This window comes from Poecilia reticulata, linkage group LG1 (assembly GCF_000633615.1).
Source record: "Poecilia reticulata strain Guanapo linkage group LG1, Guppy_female_1.0+MT, whole genome shotgun sequence".
Taxonomy (NCBI): domain Eukaryota; kingdom Metazoa; phylum Chordata; class Actinopteri; order Cyprinodontiformes; family Poeciliidae; genus Poecilia; species Poecilia reticulata.
Genome location: NC_024331.1, coordinates 14690356 through 14714340, shown reverse-complemented (window position 1 = coordinate 14714340; position 23985 = coordinate 14690356). Strand labels below are relative to the sequence as shown.

Below are 23985 nucleotides of genomic sequence, written 5' to 3'. Positions count from 1 at the left end.
TCCTCCCCTCTCCATCACTGATCAAGAACGCTCCCGGATCCTAGCCTTTTCCCTCCGTGCTGCCACCCTCCGAAGAAACAAACCTGAGCTGACCGGCCTACCCATCCTCTGGAATATAATCAGACTGTACCGTTTTGAAATGCATTAAACTTTCACTGAACAGTGTTCTCTGGTGTTGTGTGAACTTGCATGTGGGTCAGGAAACTGAAATCCAACATGACACAAGTGACCCCATTAAAGATCTTTGTGATGAGACAGTTATTACACCAAACATGATCTGAAAACAAAATGATTTATTTCTTCTTGACCACATAGCCTCACATCTCTCATGACAATCCATTACGTTCTATACTTCTCGACCTGCTACAAAGCATTCCCCAGGCCCAATCAGCCTCTCAATAGACATGTGTGATCTATGTCTATGTTTGACTCGTCCGCTCTGCTACTGTTTAGATTCCTGACTATTTTTTTTTTTTGCTGGTTTCCTATATGTTTTCCCTCGGCGTTCTTTATTTAGCATACCACTAGCTCCAAACCCAGGTGAGCAACCTCCAGATGTACCATGAGAAAGCAGCACTGCTTGCTGTTTCAGAGTGACTAGTGGCAGACTGAGACTCTCCTGCTGAGAGAGGAATGAATGGGGCAAAACCCCCCGAAGCAGAAACACATTTTGATTCGGAGAAAACAAACAGCCTGTTTAACCAGAGAGACACACTAATCACAACTCTATCCTAGGTATTTCTGGTGCTGCAAGCTGATAGATTCAAAATTTACTATAATTTCATCATCTTTTACTCTCAAAATTAAGCCCTCATACAAATTCAACACAGTCATACTGCGGCTTGGTTTTAAATTGACCACTAGAAAAAAAAAAGAAAAAAACATATTACCCGATGTGCTTCAGGCATCAAGTCAAGATGATGCTAAATCAGTGACCGAATTGAAATGCCTTCCCATTGTGACTCAATAAGTGTTGTGAATTCAGTGGACAGGTTTTGATACACTGAACTTGATCAATGCTAGTATGGTGATCTTGATTTGCTCACTTTTCAAAACTACACCCTCTCTTCACGAGATGTATTTTGGAAAAGCTTTTACATCAACATAGAACAGTTGTAAAAAAAAAAAGAAAAAAAAAGATAAAATCTTTATAACCCTTAAGCAAAATCACAAGATTTTTATAACATATCAGTTTTTCCCCCATTTTAGCAGATGAGCATAAAGCTTTCAATGGCCGGGAGGGAACTCCAACAGCTTGAAGCTTCAAGCAAAAAAAAAAAAAAAAAAGCGGCCACTTCATACCAGTAAACCAAAGACGGACTTGTGTAAAGTGAATATTTAATGGATCCCAGAAGGCAGGTCAGTTTTAGCTTAAACAGTAAATATACTTGCAACACAACACCAACTGGGATCAGTACGCATGAACAACTGAAAAACAATCTGTGGTCAGACAGACATTAGCTGAACGTCTGACAGGGATAATTAAAACTGGAGTCTGGCAATTGCAGACTGACAGTCCAATTTTATCTGTCTCTTGAAAGTAAAATTTTTTGGTCTGACAAAAAAAATAAAGGCTGGAATTTTTCAAGCTAATTTTTTCACAGGATTATTTCTACAAAATCTTTAATGCTACTTCTTTCAAGATGTGCGCAAAGAAAGTCTGTTGAGCAGCCTTTTGAAGACGTTCTATTTCATTTCAGGACAGCCAAAATTAAAGGTTCTGCTCAGGGAGAATCCCCTTCTACAAAGACTGGCTGAATATTGATCAGCCTCAGGCAATCTGCACATAGAGGAGACTTGGTCAAGTTTTAATACTGAATTAAAGCGTGCCGTTTTGTGAAATGTGCTTTGAAAAGTCAATCTCAGTCCAGAATATGACAGGGAGCACAATTACGCATTCCAATTTTTTTGACTTCTTGATCCCCTTTAGACTCAAAATTTATGATAAAATATTTTAATTATAGCTTGAGCAAAATCCCCATCATTTTCAAGTCACGTAAATAACTCCAGAGGGTTTATTGCCTGACAATATCTTTAGTTGTGCATTTCTCTGAAGCGGATGATAACTATTCCACACTGCAATTAATAATCAGCAAACATGGACAATTATCCAAATCACACTAGTAGACAATCTTAGCTTTCTCTCGATTACGTGCTTTTACATTCACTGTCCTGTGTAACACTTGAAGTAATTACAAATGTACTTACTAAGAGTTTCATAATCAACATTGTGGATAAGTGTTTTGCTGAGTTGTATGCCCAGACCCCTGGACCACTGAACGATAAAGAGGGTATCCTAACTGCATCATTTTGAAGATACCATCAAATCTTTCTGAATGATAAGTATTTTTTTTGTTGAATTTACTGACATGTCATTCTAAATACCCACTAATACTATCAGGGGCCTTTCTCCAGCAGTCATTGGACAAGAGGTGGGGTACAGCCTGGACAGGTCGCCAGTCCATCGTAGGGGCAACACAGGGACACACAAGGACACACAGGATGAACTATCATTCATGTAAATTCATGTAGTAGCGGCTCTAGTCCAGATCTGTTTTTTTTGTTGTTTTTTTTTCCATAGAGTCATTGAAAAAATATCTCCAAAAACACCCTCAGCAAAAACAAAGCGATGTTTCATTGCTTAATACAGCAAACTAAGTGAGCCAAAGAACCACTCCAAAGTTGGAAGTCAGTCAAAATCACTACCGAAGGTCAAAATGTGAAGAAGAAAACTGAACACAAAAACTCCGATCCACACAGCTCTACTTCAGAGTGATCTCATCTTGGTTTTGTATAAGCAAGTAAACCAAAACAACAAAACGTTTTGACGTGTTATATTCCACTTTTATTGAAGAGTTTTATAGTTAGTTTTTATCAGTATTCAAATGAAATAAAGCAGCATTTAAAAACTCTTATTTCATTTTCACCTAAAATCCAGACTATCACTTTTGTGTCAGACATGCAGATTTTTTGCAGTGGCTGCATCTAACGAACTAACTGGACTGCATCAAGAACAGGACAGTGAGGTGAAAGATTAGCCTCTTCATAGAAACATCTAACTAAACGTCCCCCCATCACCTCAACAACCTTCATTGTCCATATTTTCATGATATTTTTAATAATTATTTCAAGTTGTACCAGACACACCAAAACATTCAGTGTCTCAGAATGCTCGGGTTTGTGTGTGGTTATATGACTGTTTATTTCTGTTTAACAATTTGTTACTGTCTGTGCAATGGCAGTAAAGCTAGTTTTATGATGTAGCCTGTGGTAAAGCGTTTTGAGTCGGATAAACAGAGTCTGCAGCTGCAGATCATAACGACAGACCTCATGAACCCTAAGCACCTGCGGGACGTCCTCCATGTTGAGAGGCAGATGTTGCGGGGAAACAAGGGGGACTCACTGGTTTTTAAGCACACTGATCCACAAACTTAATACATTTGTTTCTCAACAATTAAGCTGTGGAAACCTATAGAGTTAAATTCAATGAAGAACGACGGGGGGTAGAGTGGGGGGGAGGGGGGGACCCAATGAATTACTTTCTGACTGAAAAACAATGACAAAACCATCCACCGTGAAAAAACCCACAGGATACCCCCTGGGTACGTGTCGCTCATGCCAGATGTGGCCACATCTGGCATGAGCGACAGCAGCTCTCACCTCTCAGAGGCATTGCCACCCAGGCGAAACAACAGGGAAACATGAGCATTTTAACAAACGTGGCCTGAAGAGAAGACAGCAACCCACCTTGATAGTAAAACGTCGCCCACAGGTAAACTCCAACCAACACAGGTCCATTGCTCTTCCGAAGCTCCATCGCAGCTTCAGATCGGAAGTCGTCCCCCCGCCCCCCCGCCTGGAGCCCGCTGGAAATGCCAAACTTGGAAGGAGAGGAGCCTTGACAGACTGCTGGTGCTGCTCTCCCTCCGCTCGGTGTCGGTCCTCCTCGTCGGATGCTCGGGCAGACGCGGACACGCTGGATGTCTGTCTTCTCGTGTTTGGGTCGACTGTCACTACAAAAGTCACTTTGAATCCAGCTGCCCTCTCTCTCTCTCTCTCTCTCTCCCCACTTGTCTCTCTCTCTCTCTTCCTGCGCTCAGATTTTATTTTATTATCTTTTTTACATATCAGATATTCGGAGCTGAGCGAAATCCTGCAAACTTCCTCAGGTTTGTCACCTCCGGTCACATTAGGCTCGTTAATGCAGGGTGACTTTCAGAGCGAGCGCTGCTGAATCTGCATCATTTCAATAGCTCTCTATCAGAGAGGGGCAGGCCACGCCCCTTCAGTCCAACTAACCTTGAAACTTTTTTTATTTTTTTTTATTTTTTTTTACTTATGCTCCAGATTCATCATAAAACCAGGAAGAATTGAACTGTTTTATGCTGCCGATCTGATATTTTATGTTTTTAACGCAAATGAGAGAAATAAAGTTTAAAAAGGTACACCCACATTTTAGTAGATTTGGTTAGTCTTTCCTACATGCACCGCCAATTACTATTATTTTTTTTCTTGGAAAGTCAATCGAAAAATAGAACTTGTGTGACCCAATGTAGTGCAACAACAAGTAATGCAATGACTGTCCAGAAAACAGTGAAAAAAACACTTGTCTCACAAAAATGTACAGTAAATGTCTAATTTAATGTTGATGGAAACTTCTTGTAACTTTTCAGATCCTCCCATCATAGAAATGTTGAGGTGTAACTGGCTGTAAGAAAATGTACAGTTCAAAGTTTATTACAATAAACTTTAAACTTTTAGTTTTGAAACAGGATCCAAGTGATCCAAGGGAATCACAGTGAGAACAGAACATGGAACGCAGACAGGGAACAGCAACAAGAGACCAATGATGAGCATTGGAAAATAGTTGACACATACAGAAACAACAAGTCAAAGGGGAAAAGTTCAGCTCCAATCTAAGAAAACTAAATCCAAACCCACAAAGAACAACGCATAAAAACAAACAAAGAAACTAACACAAAGGAATCAATGGGTACAGCAGGACCTGAAGAGTAAAGGAAAGTGGTCAGGCCACTAGCAAAAATGAAACACAAACACGGAAAGATATGCCCGAACCCAAATGCAAAACCCGTCCAGGATTTTCAAAAGAAACTAAAGGAAAAATAAGAATTAAGTTTTAAATGACATAAAGGTAAAGTCTTGAATGATGCAGATTCTGTTGGAAGTGTACCTCAAGATGTTGTAGTACACTTGGTGAAGATTTATTTGAAATTATTATTGCAAATCAAACTATCCATCCATCCATCCATCCATCCATCCATCCATCCATCCATCCATCCATCCATCCATCCATCCATCCATCCATCCATCCATCCATCCATCCATCCATTTTTCATACCCATTTAATCCAAGGTCACCAGGAGCCTTTGGCCGAGAGGCAGGATGCTTTCTGTCCAGGTCAGCAATCTGTCACAGAGCTGTAAATGAAACTCAGTTAGCTAGTCTGTTCAATCTCTTCCTCTCCTGGTTGGTGACCCCATATCGTGGTCAGTGACACCAAAAGCAAAAACTGTAGCAGACGTTACGTTCCTACATTGATTGTCACATAATCTTTGTGCTATAAAAGGACACCTGTGTGAAAACATCAACCTACTCCATAGACTCTGGTCAGCTAGAATTTGAAGCTTCAGCAGTCTGGGAGTGATCTAAATCAAGAGGACGGGCTTGGAGGCTGTGGTTCTGGTTCCATTGTGACATAAATTTTTAATAAATGCCTACAGGTAGCTGCGATACGATGTGTCAGCGCAGATGGGTCAAAAGACAACACATGTTTCTGCTGTGGATTTTGTTCCAGAATATTCAGTATTTCTTAGGAAAATCTACTAAAGATCTACTAAAGAAATCTCAGAGAAAAAAAAATAAATTATGTATATGATTATGTATATGATATCATGCTATGTGCCCTTATTAGCATTCTTACTTTGGCTTCTGTCCTCCTGTGCACCACGTCGACCTTTCCTTCCTTTTGTCTCTTTCCCCTGTTCGCTTGCCCTCATTTTCTCAGACGTTCTCACATACTTTATTTTTATCTACTCACACTTGCTTCGTACCTGTTGCTTTTGTTTTCTCTTTCCCTCCTTCACAGCTTTGCATCTCTCTGTTTCCTTTTCATCTCTGTTCTGCATTCCTGCAGCTCTGCCTGGAAGCATTGATGATGACCTTGGATGAATACAGGAACACCTGCAGCGTTTTTGACGCTCCCACCATCTCCTGCTTCCTTTTTTCCCTCAGTTTACAAATCCTCTATCTCCCCATATTCCCCATCTACTGTATTTGCTTCTGTTGCTCTCTGAGAGTCGCGTTGAATGTGTGTAGCTCTGTCACCGTAGCCCTGCGAGATGCTTTAAGCTGAGCCTGAGGGGGCCTGGGCTTTACTTTGACTGTTTCTTTTGTGACCATTTATTTATTTACTTACTTTGTTGACTTGTGTGTCTGCTGTCTTTTGTGATTTAAGAGACCTCTGTCCTGCTTTATCACACCTGTAATCAAGTAGCATGCTGGCCTTGAGCTCACGTTATAAATCTAGCCCTCCGGAGCACCTTCATGATTCAGCTGCGTTGGCAACCCTTGTAAAGAGGAGTATAAGACCTCAAAAAAACAGACCGCAGAAGGATTAAAAATCAAACTAACATATATATTTTACCTCTTAAAAACTAAATACCAGATTTTCAATTACTTTTATTGTAAAAGTGATCAAATTGAATGGAATTTGCTATTCTGCTGTCAATATACAACTTAGTCTTTAACATTTCACAAGACGGACACATCTTTGATCAGCGTTGTCACTTTCTCTTTATGTCAGGGAATCCTACAAGTTTTAGAATTTGAGTCTGAGAAGATCATTCAACTTTTTTTTTTCTTCTAAACCATTTCTGTCTTGATTTGGTCACATCTTGTTAAAGAAAACTCAATGGCAATGTATTTTAAGTTGTACTGATGAGACCTCTAGATTTTAATTGAACACATTCTGCTATTTCAAAGAGTTTAAGCCTGCCAATCCCTCATTCAAGGCCTTTAGAACATTAGCATTTGTATATCATGACAAGCCCTTCACCATACTTCATGATAGAGATACGTAACCTTTGTACAGCTTTAGTGTAAAAAGTTCAAACTTAGTCTCATCTCACCAGCACACAGTTTCAGTTTAAAGCTCCAGCAAAGCTTATCAAACTATTTATGTTTGTGTTGGTAGGACAGAACAAACTTTTTTTCCTCACATGACTGCCACACAGTTGCTTACATGTAGTAAAGACATGCCAATTCCTCGTTCAAGGTCTTGTTCTCTAAAAGGGATTTTTATAAACTTATTGTGTAAAATAAGGTATTATTTTTTATTTATTTAATCTTTATTTTACAAGATAAAATCCACTTGAAATTAACAATCTTTTTTCAAGGGACTCCTGGTCAAGAGGCACCAACAAATATAACAGAACTGTTCAGTTCATAAAAATAGAAAACCGAATTGTAATTTTTAATAAAAAAAAATTTCATGATTGTGTCTCACCATCATGTTTATGTCATAGCTCTATGTCCTTACTGTTGGGGAGAATCTGCTGCTATGGTGAACTTTACTAATAAGCAGCTCTGCTCAGGACATAGGTGTATGCAAGTGAGAAATCTGAAGAAAAAAAATCTATTTCAAATCAATAAGTCCATCAATGTTTGAAAAGCTGAAGTATGATTTATAGCTAAAAAGCAAAGACAGCCAAAGTTTCAAGCTCATTATTTTCTTGGCAACAAGTGTTAAACTGCTCCAAAAATCTGTGCCAGGAAATATTTTAGAACTTGTTCCAGAATCTGTAGTGACTGATATGATTGTCAAGTTAAGTAAAATGTGCCTTAAGTTGTTGTGATGTGAAAGGAGAGACGAGTCAAAATACATGCTGTTCTCAACACAAGAAACTTGAAACAACAATTTTAATGTTATCATAATCACACTTCACACGCAGAGCTATTTGACATCAAAAGGAGAGAAAGCTTTGCGTTTCCGTACGTCCAGAAATTTCCCCAAGAAATCAGTGTGATTCCCCTTCAATCTATTCTTGGTTGCCGTTGCAGCAACTGTACAGCAGCATCAGAGAAAACTCTCTGCACAGTTCCAGCTCACACAAGCAGAGATGAATCCTTACTCTGGATGAATGAGGATCTGCAGGAGTCTTATTTAGTAGCTCAAGTCGGTCTTCTTTTTCAGAGCAGGGCCAGGACATTGTGTGAGGAATAAAAACAGCTCAGTTGGAGCTCTGGTATCTGATTTTCAACTCTTAAGTTCAACCAAGCGAAACAAAGACACACTAAGTTTCTTGTGTTTCAGAAAATCTTCTGTTTCGTTATGCAGCTGAAGCATTGGCTTAAATTTTTTGTTCGGTGGATGAAAAATAAATTTTCCTTTTACAGGGAAATTGTAGTCATCAGGTCTGGATTTTATAACAAACACCATACGTTTCACTTCGGCCTCAGAATTAGGGATTCAATTGTGTGTCAGCTCTTTTATATTTCATTAAGCTTACATAAGAGTTTTAGTTTACACAAGAGGTTTTGGTTTTGACACCACAATTCACAGGATTTTGCATTTCGAATGCATTTAACTGATGCTTCTTGTCATCTAGTTTAAAAAGTTTAAATAATTGATTTTCTCTTTGCCTGAGGGGGAAAGCAACAACAACAACAACAACAAAATGAAAACACTTAAACAACCAGAAATTTTCAAGGACAGTCTCAGTTACACTAAAATATTTCCCACATTTCAAAGACATCTTGTTCATATTTATCAGATCTTCTGTCCCAAAGTGTTTCTGTCACATCGTATGAGCAAACAGGCATAAGTGTGAACTCGCAGACCCACACCTGTCTGCATGACTCAGATCTGGAGATGTGAATAATAGAAGAGCAGACTGAGGTCAGACTGTTCAAATGTGGTGTGAGTGTATGAGGAAGTCTTTGTCTTATCATGAGAGAGAGAGAGAAAAAAAAACTATCAGCCAAAAGAACTGGGTCAAGACACTGACATCATTGAGGAGTGGGGGGTCACCGGGTATATATATGTATATAAAATATAACCTAAAAATATTAGGTTGTTTTCCCTGCGTCTTCATGGAAGGCAGCTTTTAACCACAAGCGCTCTCACTTGAAATAAAATGACAAATCTTTGCTCCCATCTAGTGGTCATGATGTGTCATTGCAGGGGACTGGTGAACTCGCCCGCAAACTGTGCTGACCCTTGTGAACTACAATGAGCTTAAAACTACATGAAGATATACACTGCTCAAAAAAATAAAGGGAACACTTAAACAACACAATATAACTCCAAGTAAATCAAACTTCTGTGAAATCAAACTGTCCACTTAGGAAGCAACACTGATTGACAACGGGGACCCTCGTCGGGTCAATCAGTGGACAGTTTGATTTCACAGAAGTTTGATTTACTTGGAGTTATRTTGTGTTGTTTAAGTGTTCCCTTTATTTTTTGAGCAGTATATTATCACTCAAAAATTAACCATTGTCACAAATTCTCAATCTGAAAAGTTAATAATTTACTGCATACTTTAACAAAATGTGGAGATTTCTGTTTACTCTGTATTTAAAATTAATTTAAAAACGTAAATTGACATGTTGATCAAAAAAGAAAAATTGAAAGCGATAATGAAGAAATAATCAAATTAATTTTTGACAAAGCACGATTACTTACTATAAATGACCTGAAAAAGGCTCAAAATAACAGACTTAAATAAAAACACAAATAATTCCAACCTGCATGATACTCAACTGAGGAAGAATAAATACAAATAAACAAAGAATACGAAGTACGAAAACCGATCAAAACCCAAGAATTACCAGCAGCTCACTGGTTTCCTAAGATGGTTTTTGTTATGGGTAGTTGCCCAGCTGTGATCTCAGAGTGAAAAACTGAAAAGGATATGTAGTCAGTTTTTGGGACCAGTTTTTGCAACACTCAAGTCACTGCTGGAAGTATGGACGGGTTAATACAGCAGAATAATCTAAATTAAAATTAGCACCATTAAAATGTGGTGGAATTCATTCTGATTTAAAAGGCACAAAAGGTGAATTTCTGCTTTTAAGGGGAATTTCAAAGTGTCTGATGTTGTGAAAGGGCAATTTGCTCCATAGTTTTGCAGCGGCAGCCAAGGTCCGGTCTCCCTGGGGTTTCAACCTCGACCTCAGAACAGACAGAGTAGGAGTGCTCTCTTAACTGAAAGAGTTCTTGAAAGAGTGCGAACACAAATAAGATCAAAGACGACCCCGGGTGATGGCTGATCTAGAGCCTCTATCAGGGATCAAATCCTAAAATCATTTTAAAGACTGAGTTGTGCGTATCCGTTAGCAGCTGTTCTGCAGAGTTTTGAATAAACTACAATCAGTTTGCAAAAAAAACAACCCTCAACAAACATGACACCTCAATGTAGACTATTATAATAGTCAAGTTCACATAGAATGAAGGCAGGAATGGCTCTTTCACAATCTATGAAAGGGAGGAATCACTTCACTTTGTGAAATGTAGGAGATGAAATGAACCAGCTTTTATTGCAACAACGTTTACGTGTCCAAATCTGTCCTCCTGCTCCCTTTCAGTACTCATCAAAGAAAAAACAAATGAAGGATGCCAGTATTCTTTTAACAACCCCTCCCGCCCCCCCAGCAAAACAGAGAAGTAGTCTAAGATCTCTGCTGTTTCAATCTGACTGCATAGGTTCATATGACTCGATCAGCATCACTAAGTACTTTTGCTGCTGTAATCAAATGGGTCTCGGCAGAGAAGCAAAACAGATTCCGGCTTTATTTTAATCCCATCATTGTGCAGAACATACAGACAGATACAAATGGGTTGTCAACAAAGTGCAAGTAAGAAAGAAAATGAAATGATATTTGTGCATTTTATTGCATTTACAATGGCAACGATACAGTCATATAAACACAGGTGCTTAACTCATTCACACTAATTTGACCTGTTAATTGCTCTTACCTCTTCACACCCCTGAACATGCAGCTTGGAATAAAGGGTAGGTTGACTGACATTACAGTTTTCAGGTGTAATTTGAGGCTGCAAACCGTACTGGTAAGAATGGGAAGCTTGGAGCCTGAGGTTGTTGTTGTTGTTTTGTTTTTGTTTTTTTTATACAATAGGAATACACTGTAATAAGTTTTGAATAAATCATAGAACCTGACAAGAGAAGGTTTTCTGTTTTATGAGGTTGAGTTTACGAAGGTGTGCTGAGGTACATCTGCAGAGCAGGAGTAAAGATTAAAATAGTTCCCAGGATTGACACCGTGAGGAAGGCCCACAGGAAAATCCTGTCCAACACCTGAGCCACGAATTTCCAGTCCTGAACAACCTGCAGACGCAAACACACACGGAAGAAACAAAACACATAATTTAGTTCCCAAATATCACATTCTTTTACATAAACAACACTCAGTCTGGACTTTGCTACTATTTAGACAGGAGGCTGAAGCTCAAATGTAGCTTCTTTTTAATGCGTGGAGCCACATTCCCTGCTGTCTGCCTGCCTGCCTCCGCACCTCTCGTATGAAGTGCTCCTTCCTGATGTGACGGCTGATGTAGCGAACGGAGCTCGTGGCTTTCTCCAGCATTGCCAGCCACGCTTGGTTCTCGTCCTCCTTCCCTCCGAACGCTCCTCTCTGCTGGCTGCCGCCGTGGCCGGGAACAGCCCTCCTCCCCGCGCCTCTGCGCTGCTTCAGCTCCGGGCTTCGCATCTCAATGTCTGGGAAGTGATATCTGAGGGGCAATGGCAACAACTACAGTCATTACTTTAGTGGGTTTAGAGAATCGACGCTATTGCTGCGAAATGAGACTGACACAGGATTTTTATTTAAGTTTTTATTTCAAAAGCTGTGACTTTTCAGGTTCGTTTATAGATAAAAAGTTAAGTATTTCAGTTTTATTTTCTCTATGTTCTACTTATCAGGAAACGGCATCATGTTGAGGTTGGCTTTAGTAGCTTCGCAAAGGAGATCTTTTCTTTGGATTTTCATATACGATAGCTTTATTTTGTTTTTGCGCTTTGTTTAATGCCTAAGCTAAGAACCTGTTATAAAAACAGTTTAGTCTAAAACTCAGATGTAAGAAAATGACGATGCCAGAAATTGTCCTTTTTATTTTTCAAAGGAGTGTTAGGATCCCTAAAATACATCTCCGATTTCAGTATGTTTTCTTCTACCTAAATTATTACCACAGAATAGAAAAAAAAATTAAACATACTTTAAAAAAAACACACACACATTACTAGGTTGATGGTGCTCTGTAAAAACCCATTTGATCAATTCTTTTACCAAAAAAAAAAATATCAAGATGTTGGAATTGAAAGATGATTATTGTAATTGATAAATCATTTTTCAAATACTTTAACATGTCAATTATGTTAAAGTATTTTATTGTTCAGACATTACGATTTTTTATTAACAAAATTAGGGAACACAGTGAGGAAATGCAAATATTTTTCATTTCATTTTTTTTTCCATACTCAACTAGGCCTGAAAAATGATCAATTAATTCCATATTTTCCAATTTTTTTTCACACTGTGTAGGAACCCGGTAATAGAAAAAATTACTCTTGTCTGGGAGAACTACCTTTACCCAAACCAGTTATTTTTTAAAAAAAAACATATAATTTACATCAATTGTAAGAATTTCTCTTGATTTATGTAGTAACAAAAAGTCTGCCATTGACATCTCTGGACTACAATGTCATGTTCAGAGAGTTATTTTACTATTTAGTGTAAATACCAAGACAACAAGAGAAAAAAGTTCAGTCTATTTAAGTTTACCTGTCGGTGTGGCCCCTCATACAGAGCAGCTTGGGCAGTCTCTGAAGAAACAGGCTCTTTACCCAGGGGGCCATGGGGTGGTAGGTGGCAGAGGAGCGATGGTGAACATTAATAACAAAAACTGTAACAATGATTGAAAAGGTGACGAAGATCATGATGAAGAGGAGGTACTCTCCAATAAGAGGGATCACCTGTTAAAGCAGAAAATACAAAACTGGGTCAGACAAAATTAATAACTTTGTTTACACATGCCAAACAGTCCAGAGAATTAGAAACAGTAAAGGATTATTATTTACTATTATTTGTTATTCAGTTTGCAGTTTATGCTTTACGTTTTAAAAGATTGTCTACAAACTTTTAATTATAATTCATGACTTTGTGTTTCCCCAGGTTTTAAGTGAGGTGTGACATAGAGGCCTGTTTCCTTTGGTCATTCTTTAAAATTAGAAAGTCAAGAGAACAAGGTGTTCATCTAAAGTGTTCTGTTTCGCAAGATTTTAGAAAAGACTGAAAGAAGACGGCTACACTCCTTAACTCGCCTAAATCTGCAGTCGGAACAATGATGTGGAGCGAGTTTTGCATTAGAGCAAGTTTTATTTATTTCTCACATCCTTTGAATATCTATCAATTTTGTATTTTTTTAAAGGGAACATATCTTATCTCCTTTTCAGATTGTGGAATTCATGTATATTTATTTTACTCAGTTTGATCATTTCTACCTCCAAATGCAAAGATTGCTGAAACTCAAAGCTTTCAGAGCTCATTTAAGGTTTTCTTGGTAGCTCAAGACTAACATGAACAGCAAAACACATATCAAACCTGAACTAATAATTCTACATAGATTCAAAAATTGTAAAACAAAATTTGCAGTTTGAGATCTTAACTCTATCTGTAAAAAAAAAAAAAATTTAAGATCTTGTTTTCTTTAGGAAGTTTGAAACATTATTTTGTTTTGTTAACTGAATGTATGATCACACTGTTTTATAATTTATAATGGAAAACTAGTAATCCCGTTTAAACAGCAACTTTCAAAAGACATGACAAAGGTTTTATTTAATGAAAACATACCAACTTAACATTTCTCTCTCATCTCTTCCTTTCAAGCATTCAGGAAAAAATACTGCAGCTTTAAAAACACAATAATGCCAATTGTTGTGTTGGCATTATTGTTGGAGGAGAGGAGAGAAGGCATCCTTTGCTATGATCCGTTTTCTTAATAAGGGCGTTCAGCATTTTTAGACAAGCAGCAGGACTGAGCAACCAAAACGGCACGCTAAATTTCAAACTGTAGAAAATGAGAGAGAATAGTTTCCTGTACAAACCTTTGAAGATGAAGGGATGATTTCTTCTATGACCAAAAGGAATACAGTGAGTGACACCAGCACTGATGTCGAAAGGGACAGCTTTTCTCCCTCGTCTGATGGCAAGTAGAAGACCAGCACGGTCAGGAAGGACAGGCCGAGGCACGGGATGATGAGGAAGAGCGTGTAGAACAGCGGCAGCCTCTTGAGGATGAAGGAGTAGGTGATAAATGGGTACCAGTACACTCCATCCCTCCTGCTTCCTTTCATCCCCGTGGCGTTGAGTATCTCCCATTCACCATTGTCAAAGAAGTCTTTGCGATCGACATGGTGGTCCACCAGGACCAGGTCCACCATGTGCCCATCATAGGTCCACGAGCCGAACTTCATGGAGCAGTTCTGCCGGTCAAAGGGGAAGAAGGTGACATCCATGGTGCAGGAGGATTTGTAACTGGCAGGGGGAGTCCATGTTATGGTGCCATCCCAGCGCACTATGGCTTTAGTCATCAAGGAACCTTCAAAACGACCGTCAGCACTTGGAGAATATGAAAAATAGACATGATTGTTTTCAGTTGCATTGATTATGCATCGGTCTAAACAAGCTTCTGTCTGCTAACCGAGAGATAAAATTCTACGGATTCACGATATAATTTTGCGCTGAGACAAAAATGTAAAACAAACATATGCAATATGACCTCAGCACTTTGCTTCAAATAGCATTGAAAAATATTTATACATATCACGCATATTGCAAGCATGATATGCATATATTTTTATTCTCAAAGCTAGACCTAAGCTATTGAGAAATGGGAGAAAAAAAAACATATGTGAAACGTAATAGTTTAATTAGATGTGTTATTTACTTCAGTGAATGGGGTCTGCAAACATGACGCTCGTAGCTGGCCTACTCATGCTTTCAAAACAGAGTTTCTGTAATAAAAGTGATGGTGATGCCCTTTTGTGTTCCAGAAATCTTTCTAAACAGTCAGACTTTTCTCTCTTTAAAGTAAACGAAGAGTGTAGTAGTCTCCTTTGGTCAGCAAGCTGTCAGGCAGTGTGCAGCAATGAGGGGGAGGAAAATAAGTAGGGGGCAACATTATTCATCTCTCTATCCCTTTCTGCTCCACACAGCCAAAGAAATCTTGAGCCAATTCCTCTGGCATCCCATTAAATAGACTGTAAGCCACATAAAAAGCACGGCTGGATAAATGACACTTTAAAACTCTGGATATACCTTCACAACAGCCCATGCCCAGAAGGATCAAATCAAATCAAATGCTTTAATCTTGCAATAGTGCAGAATCCAGTAGAACTTACTTTTCATAGAGAACAATGTCGGGTAGCCATATAGTCTCTGAAGGGACTCTGATCGATGTAATGCCCCCGTTGTCCTCTGGGTTCCACCTCAGCTTCACGTCAGTCCACTCCTGTTGAAATACGCAACGCAATGATCAATACGTCACATTGAGTCAGAGGAGTCGATGGAGGGCAAATTTAAATTGAGTATTTGGATTTTCATTCCAGCAATAAAAAAAAAATAAAAAAAATAAAAAAACTACAATAAAAATCTAATTATACTTTGACTGGCAAGAGTAATTGCAAAAAAAAATAAAAAAAAGAATGAAAATTTGCTGTCTTAGCTTGGGGCAAAAACATAAAAACTGGCAAATGCTCAAGTTCATTTGCTGTCTGTTGTTAAAAAATAATTACTTGTCATATTGTCATAAATTCTCCACTATGTGGATGAAAGCTGTCACTCAGGTGACATTTAAAAACCCTCCCGAATTGGGCATCTGATTTCTGTTGAAATATGAAGCAATAAATACAAATTATGTTTACAAGGAGAACATGACTTTAATTAAAGTGTTAACTGAGTTGGATGAGCAGTTGTATGGATGTGAAACTAAGCTCTAACATATACTGTATGTATTTTTTTTTTTTACCTCTAAGTGAGAATATATGCATTTTCACAAATGACTGAAGATACGTGTGTTTACGTTATGTGACATGGATCATTTATGCCAGGAAGTTTCTATTTAAAGGAGAAAAAAATAACAGGCTGGAGGATAAAAAAGATTACACTGTTTACTATACTTGTGATCATACATTACATTAATTGTAAATGAAGACTGAAGATATTTTTAAGATTTACCCCTGATGTACCCTTGAAATGCTCCATGTACCACTCTTGAGCTTCCACCACTGTCAGTCAGATTAGCATGCATGTGTCTGAGGTCATCTAAATGATGTTAACAAGACAGTTTTGTTTCCTTTCAAGCAGAAGTAAGCAACGTGCCTTTTGATTCGACTGCTTCAAACCAGAAACTAAATTCAGAGTTGTGTTTACACCACAAATAGTTGTGACCCCTTTTTTTTCTTGTGACTTTAAAAGGAGGATGGTTGAATATTATTTTCTTCGCGACAAAGATAGTCAGTGGGGAGTTGGTGCTCACTGCTTGTGTTGAGATTAGGAAGATCAAGGTGTGTTTTTGCTGTCAATCTCACATTGGGTGAAGCCCAAAATATCCTTTGATATTTTCTATTCTCTATTCATTTAGCTGCATCATAATCCAGAAGGTGTTCCAGATTAGTTTCTAGCCCATGTGGTAAACATGACTTTGGCTCTATGTAGCAATGATCAAACTCACTGAATCAGTGTTTGGTAATAAGCTACAGATCTGCTGTGAAATGTTGCTTAGCAAGTATCACTATCCTCTATGATGATTGGTCATTTACGTCCTGGTAATGTGAACTAAAAACTCCAGCAGGCATTGTACAGGTGAGTCCCCTTGCTTATGATTCACTGTAGGGTCTCTAACTTCTTGTACTATTATCATAATCACCATATTCAGAAAAGCTAAAAAAAAAATCCACATAAATGGAATTAAAAACCTAACTTTAAGAATAATTTTTGTGAATCAAATTATTGAAAAAGAGTCAATCAAGTTCTCATCATCACCTGCCAGAGCCACACATTTGTAGTCATCAGCTGGTTCTTTTCGTCCTGCAAGAAAAAAGAAAAGAAAAAAGGAGCCCAGTTAGAGGAGATTAATAAAGCTGAAAACGATAAGAGAGGCTAATGAGGAGCAAACTAGAAGCTGGAACAAAGTGAAGTTTATTGAAGGAGCTTATAAGCCTAGAAGTGACTAATTTATGTTCTTGTTTTGCTTTAACCTCAGAAAGTACAGTAAATATCTACCGAGCTATCTATCTATCTCGACAGCATTTATGTCTGACATGAAGATCACAACGCACTTGATATGCCTTCAGACAAAAAATGTTTATAATCTTAAGAAACAACTGAATCACCCGATGTGAGAAGGTCATCGGCTGCCTCTTTAGCGAATCAACCTCAGTATCGCGCTGCTGACTTGTCCTTACCCTGCTGTCTTAAAATGTACTCTTACTTTCTTTTAATATCAATGGAACAGATTAAATTTGTGTTTTTCTCTTTTTTTAATTGCATTTCTGAAAGCCAGTATGTCTGGTTCTGTGCTTTAGATTCTGTTTGTCTCTCTTTGTTAGTCTCCCGCCCTGCAGCTTGCTAAGACAGAGGGCTGGCATTCCCGAGACACTTTCCGTTCGAGGTTGCCTTTGAATTTGATTAAACTTGAATTGAAGTGGCAATAAATCAAGATGAAAAACAGATTAAATTGAACTTGAATTTGATTGTGGTCTGTTTACATTTCCCCCCCGCCCTCCAATCTGCTCCCAGACACATTTTGAAGGGAAATAAAGCTGACAGAATAAATTAAATTGACCTAAATTGCTCTGACAAAGACAGTTTTTAGTGAGAATAGAACATACGGCATTTTAGGGTGGAGTTTGCGTAGTTTCTAATTTTATCCACAGCCGGAGTGATTTTACATAGCAAGTGTAAACGTTGTGTTCTTCCTCTGCCATCTACCAAAGTTATAATGTAACTGTGTTCTGTAAAAATAAATGAGAAAGGAGTTCAAATTGGGATCTGATAAAGGTTCATGGCATAAAAGAAAATTTAAACTGTCCAGTGCTTTGCCAGTTGTTTTTCATTCATTTTTGTCAGTAAGTTGTTTCATTTGTCCAAAGATAAAAGAAAGACAAGAACCAACCGTGGATTTGGAGTTAAATACAACACTGACACTGATAAATTTAGCAAAGAAAATATTAACAGTGTGATATTAAAAATTTAGGACACCCGTGGTGATGTTTTCTTTTGCTACCAGTTGCTCTGAAATAATGATTTGACTTCAAATTGTCTACAGACTGCTTAAGAAGATTCTTGATGTTTTAACATTTAACTTCAGAAGCTCTTAAGTCCTGTTTTCAAGTTGGACCTGACTTGTCCGAATATTAATTGAATTTTTTTGCTTTTTAAAAATATATTATTATGGTAGGAGTCAGAAATATTTTTGTCTGCTGAATCTACCACTAAGTTAACATTGCTGCAGCGTCGCATAGGAACAGAGCGACTCCAGAGTTCAATTAATCTTCCCGAGGGTCTCCTAGTGTCACTCAGCAGCTGATCGCAAACTGAGATCACAGTCATCATTAGAGGTCTTAATTTTAAAAAAAAAAAAGTCTGTTCAAAGTAGCCTAGAAATGCTGATTGTTGGAGCAAAGGTTCACCATAGAGCAATAAAATGTACATTGCTTAGACAGGGCAATATATCTTCATAAAAGTTAAATGCCTCGCACTGTCCGATGTGAATAAAACCTGGAATTGACTTTAAATGCCAAGTCCTCACCACATCAACCAGCTGCGAGATCTTCAGTCCAAAGCGAACAGTGATGGTGTCGTTGGCATGACCGACGGGCCGCACCCACTTCTGATAACCTTTGAAGAGATTTCTCAGCAGGAAATCTTCCTTCTGAGCCAGAGACACAAAGTCCTCCGGGGCTGTAAAAAGGAAAGCAAGAAATATGATAATGCTTAACTTATTACATATTTCTGGATTTAAAGTATCTCAAATCTATGTCAGGGAGCTGGGGTTTTTTTGAGATTTTTTTGCATTTCAGAACAATTTTGGTATTGACTGCTAAAAACAGAGTACGATTTAAAAACAAATAGCAACATGTAGACCCATGAATACACCAGACAAGTTTGGGAGAAAGTGAAACAGAAGTTTCTGGAGAAGCAGCCAAGAGGCTTGGTGTTAATATGGAGGAGATCGAACCTGTTCACAGTAAAACTACCAGTTGTTCACTCCACAAATTTGGCCTTCATAGATAGTGGTCAGCATCAGGGCCGGAGCTGAAAAAAGGCTCTGTGTGCATTTTGCCACAAGCCAGGAAGGAGACGCAGCAAAACATGTAGCAGAAGATCCCCATCGTCAGGAAAAGGCCAAACTGAACTTTTGCGAAACAACATGAGTGATGGAAGAGCAGCAAACATTAATTAACATAACCAACTCTTTATTTGCCTTCACAAGTAAGTGGGAGGATATGAGGTCATGTCCTTAGAATGAGCCTGGCAACACATAGACACACACACACGCACACCTACACACACACACACACACACACATCAACAATCAACATCAGACTCATGGCTGTTCATGGCCAAACGGATGTGTCCAAGTTCCCAAGAGCAGCAAAATGATCACGCTGACACAATCACCTCAGACAGATCCGTCGCCAGGGGAGATAAAAAGAGCTCAGAGCGTTCGGTGCAGTCAGCCACAAGACATGACTGTCAGAGTAAAAAGTGACACCCGCGCACTGCTGGGAAGACGAGCACGGAAGCCGCAGCGCTCTCGCTTCACTGGCCACCATTCATTTGCAAACAGCTGCGAGAGTTCAGATCCCAGAGGTGGGCACTAACAGGGAGCACCCTGCATAAATATAATGAAGCATTCTGTAATTCTACCTCGGGCAACTTCACTGATCAGCTGAAAGTAGGAAAATATGTAGGTATCAAATGGAAACTGAGGACACCATTATCTGCAGTTTTTCACTTTATGTTTTTTTTTATGAATAATTCATAAAGTGTTTTATGTTTTTACTTACATAGGCGAGGTCTGGCAGATAGTTTAATAGTGAAACAAAAAAATCTCATTACGCAGAATTCAGATGAAAATGGCAGTGGCATTCGCCGGTCGCTCAGAGCAGTATCTGGCATTTGAACATGACCCACACACAAGATGGGCCTTCAATGCTAACGCAGTGGGTTTATGAGCTGGAAGCTCGGGGCATTTGTCCACATAAGAAAGTGATGTTTGGCACGGCCTGTGGTGCAGCGTTGCAACAGAGGCCAATGAAAAGGAGAGGGGAACTTTAATTCAACAGCCTTTCAAATAAGGGCCATGCATCAGAGGAGTGGTGAGAGCTGATAAGGGAGGAGGAGAGGGGAGGGGGTGAGACAGACTGACCCAGAGCAATTCCCTCCAGCATCGGAGAGAAACAGGAAGACAGGGAAGGAGAGAAGCTGAAAGAAACATTAACTGGGGCAAGAGGAAGGAGAACAGACTGCAAAACTGATAGTAATTCCTCTATCGTTGAATATGACACACTTCTTTTTTTCACTTTATGAGCCAAATCCTTCAGAAGAAGAAAAAAAAAAAACGCATTAGGGGGCTCAGGTGCTGAGACCAAGGTGTCTTTGGGCAAACCACTGAGGTCTGAAGCCTAATCTCAGACGGGAGGCATAAAACCTGAATGGCTCCATCAATCTGTCGAGCCGAGGGATTCAGTGATTCAGGCCTGCTTTCCATATATCTTAAAGCAGATAAAGGTGTCAATGACATATTGAATCCCCTCCCCCAGGTTTCTTTACGACGCAGTCCATTTTACATTCAGACTAAAACTCTGACAATATCAAACTTGACAAATTTTACAGACGTCTTTTGACAAAGCGAAACGTGAAGCAAACAGACAAACGAACAGACAAACGGCACTCAAAGCAGCGGTAGGTTAATTAGAAATATAATCAGCAACATGTCAGATCATTAAACTCATTAACATGATCACCAAACTTCCAAGCTTTTTACCTAAGACAATCAGCTGCATGCAGATGTCTGTTGTTTTGAACATTATGCAAAGTGAATGAGAGAAAATGAAGCTTTTCAACAGCTGCTCAGAAGTTATCTTGAAAAAAAACTATTACAATTATTTTAAAGTGATAAAATAAATGAATTCTCCAAATAGGGCTTTTATTTTTTTAATACACCTGGTGTTGAATGAATGGGTAGATTTGTTGGTGGGTTCAGTCTATACTGTCCACGATAACATACATGGGAGCAAACTTTGGGTTTAAGGACTTTATAACAAAGAGAATGAAAAATGTGCAAATAGTTTCAGTCAGAGGTTTTCATACATCCATACATTAAGAAGTAGATCTAGACGAACGACTGAGAATTTATTGTGGAGTTTCTGAAATCCTGACAGCATAAAAATGAAACAGAATCCCAAGTATGGGCATTAAAAAAAATAGCTTACCCTAGAACAGACTGTGGGATTGTATGTAAAATTATATTAATGTATCAAATATTTCTATTTGACAGAAATGTGATATAGGTGTGAATAATTAATTAACTCATTTAAAAAAGCTCTGAAATTACTTTTTACTTCATATCTCATCGGTAATTTTATCCAATTTCCCCTCATCTGATGGTGACGCTGTGGCAACTGAAACTTGGTCAGTTATTATTATTATTTTTAATACAATGATGCAAAGACAGTAGACACAAAGTGTAAGTTTATGCCAGTGGTGAGTGTATGCAAACTTTTGATCCGCATTGAACTTTTGCATAATGTACAGTAAGTCTCAGAGATCATTATGTGTGTTCCTGTACATTTCCCCACAGATTTACCAAGACAATAAAATCAGCAGGTGTCTCAATGAAGATAATTTAAATGACAAATTTTAATTTCGATATCAGAAGTAAACAATCTAATGTTTTCCAAGTTCAAAAAAGTATTCAGATGAATGTAATTACCTATTAGATGACAGAGAAATATAAATGAAACATATGTGCTAAAAAAAAAAAACGAACCTAAGTACACTCCATTATTTTAACAGCCACAACTGGATCTCTGCTAATTATTCTTTACGTGAACAAAACAAAAAATAATCCTCAAGAAAAAGTAAAACATTCATGGACCCTTTATCAGTTTTCAAAATTCATATTGCTTCCTGTTCAGTGTGTGGAGCATGCAAAGTGAAAACACAGGCTGCGTTTCTTTCAGTTGCATCAGATTCACACAGAGTTTGCAAAGAGCTAAAATTGGGTTTTTGCACACTTTTCTTTCTATATGAAAACACAGGAAGCAGCTTTGTTTCAGGATCCTCGTAAACAAAAACGCGGTAGCCCCATTAGTCCCAGGTCTGCATTCCTCCATAAGAGCCAGCTCTTTCCATTAGATCGAGGCAGATAGCAGCGAATGCGGTGTGTGTGCACGGCTGAGATATAGAGGGTATTGATTGCAATGTGCACTGTGATGGTTGGAGTGGGGGGGGGTGGAGGCTGAATCTCTGTAGGAAAATTATGATGCATTAAAGCGTGACTGTCTGTATCCACTTCCTGCATGAAAGCCCTCAGCAGGAGTATAACAGAGATTTGGCAGCGTCTGTGAGGGACGAGGCTTCGTTGCTGAATGACAGATGCAGGAGAGGCCCAGCGTGCACAAGCGCACCCTGCCTGCTTTCTCAATCTGAAACACCCCATGTGGGGACAGAGTAGCATGATCACCTTGACACTGCCACATCTGTTACAAGTGGAAACACAACGGGAAGCGCCACCGAGAGGGGTAAGAGAGAACAGCTTTCATTTTATATGTCAGGAGGCATAAAAATAGTTCAGCGTTGTGTTTTAGTCCATTTTGACTATAACTGCACACAGAGTGACTGACGACCAGGCGTGGATTGGTGTGAGGCAACTGGCATAACACGCTATTAGAGGATTTACACAAAGATTTAAAACAAAAATACATGCATACATTTTAGGCTTCTTTTTATGTCCACATGGTTTATTTGTCACAATTTAAGTGGCTTAAAACAAAAAAAGAAACAAATACCCTAGTAAATGAACCTCCATTTTGCAATGACTTTGCCTAAAATCAATACATTTTTTGCATTTGAATCTTTACGGTTTCTGTAAACAGTCCAAAACATTTTTAATTAAAAAATAAAAATAATTGATCAGGCTTGATGCAACTGGAACTTGACTTTACCGCTGTGTCAACAGTCCTCAGTTTACATCTAACTATATTTGAAGATTTTTTTTTTTTTACAAAATACAGAAAGTCCCCAAATGAAAATATGTTGCATTTTAAATATATATTTCAAATTGAGTAAATTTTCTTATATCTAAACTATATATAGTGAATATAAAACGATATAGGAGAAATTATGACATCTGTGAAAGCCTGGTTTTATAGCACAAGCATATGGATATTTAATATCAGTTTAAGAAAAACCCTGTTAAGAAAAATCTAAAATAAATAGACCATAAAAGCTGAAAAAACACCTGAATTTAGCCCAACATGGCTAAAATCAAACACCAGTATAAGATGTAATTGATTATACCATAATTAAGCATTTTGACGATGGCTACCCTGTTTAAATCCCAAATAGACATTTAACTTGCTGACAGCTTAAATCAGAGTAGACACTGTGGAGCTTTCTGGTGCCTTTAAAAAGATGACTGCAGGACAAATTGCAGGATTTAATGAAGTCTCTAAAGACTCTAAAATTCATCATTTCATGTTGTAGAAAACAGCCGTACGGTTAAGAACTTTTCAACTTTTCAACAGCCAATATGCCCAGGCTGGACGATTTCTGAAAGCAGAACTGAAACCGTTGAGAATCAAAAGTCTGGACATTATAGACAAAGACTAAGTTGTATCTGATTTAGGGCTGTGTAATAATATCGATATATATATA

The 23985-nt window shown here is 38.4% G+C and overlaps 2 protein-coding genes across 2 annotated transcripts in view; both read right to left on the bottom strand.

The window, feature by feature from the left end:
- Positions 1-4224, bottom strand: part of LOC103464217 (neuronal acetylcholine receptor subunit alpha-7-like) — a 42451-nt gene extending 38227 nt beyond the window's left edge. The window contains exon 1 of the mRNA XM_008408177.2: positions 3748-4224. Within this exon, the coding sequence (XP_008406399.1) occupies positions 3748-3817 (70 nt within the window). The 5' untranslated portion in view covers positions 3818-4224. The remainder of the gene's footprint in view (positions 1-3747) is intronic.
- Positions 4225-10791: 6567 nt separating this feature from the next.
- LOC103464222 (neuronal acetylcholine receptor subunit non-alpha-3-like) overlaps positions 10792-23985 on the bottom strand; it is a 19068-nt gene continuing 5874 nt past the window's right edge. The window contains exons 2-8 of the mRNA XM_008408190.2: positions 18851-19002; positions 17083-17127; positions 15441-15550; positions 14145-14658; positions 12823-13013; positions 11557-11773; positions 10792-11369 (exon numbers count right to left, since the gene is read on the bottom strand). Of these exons, the coding sequence (XP_008406412.2) occupies positions 11235-11369; positions 11557-11773; positions 12823-13013; positions 14145-14658; positions 15441-15550; positions 17083-17127; positions 18851-19002 (1364 nt within the window). The 3' untranslated portion in view covers positions 10792-11234. The remainder of the gene's footprint in view (positions 11370-11556; positions 11774-12822; positions 13014-14144; positions 14659-15440; positions 15551-17082; positions 17128-18850; positions 19003-23985) is intronic.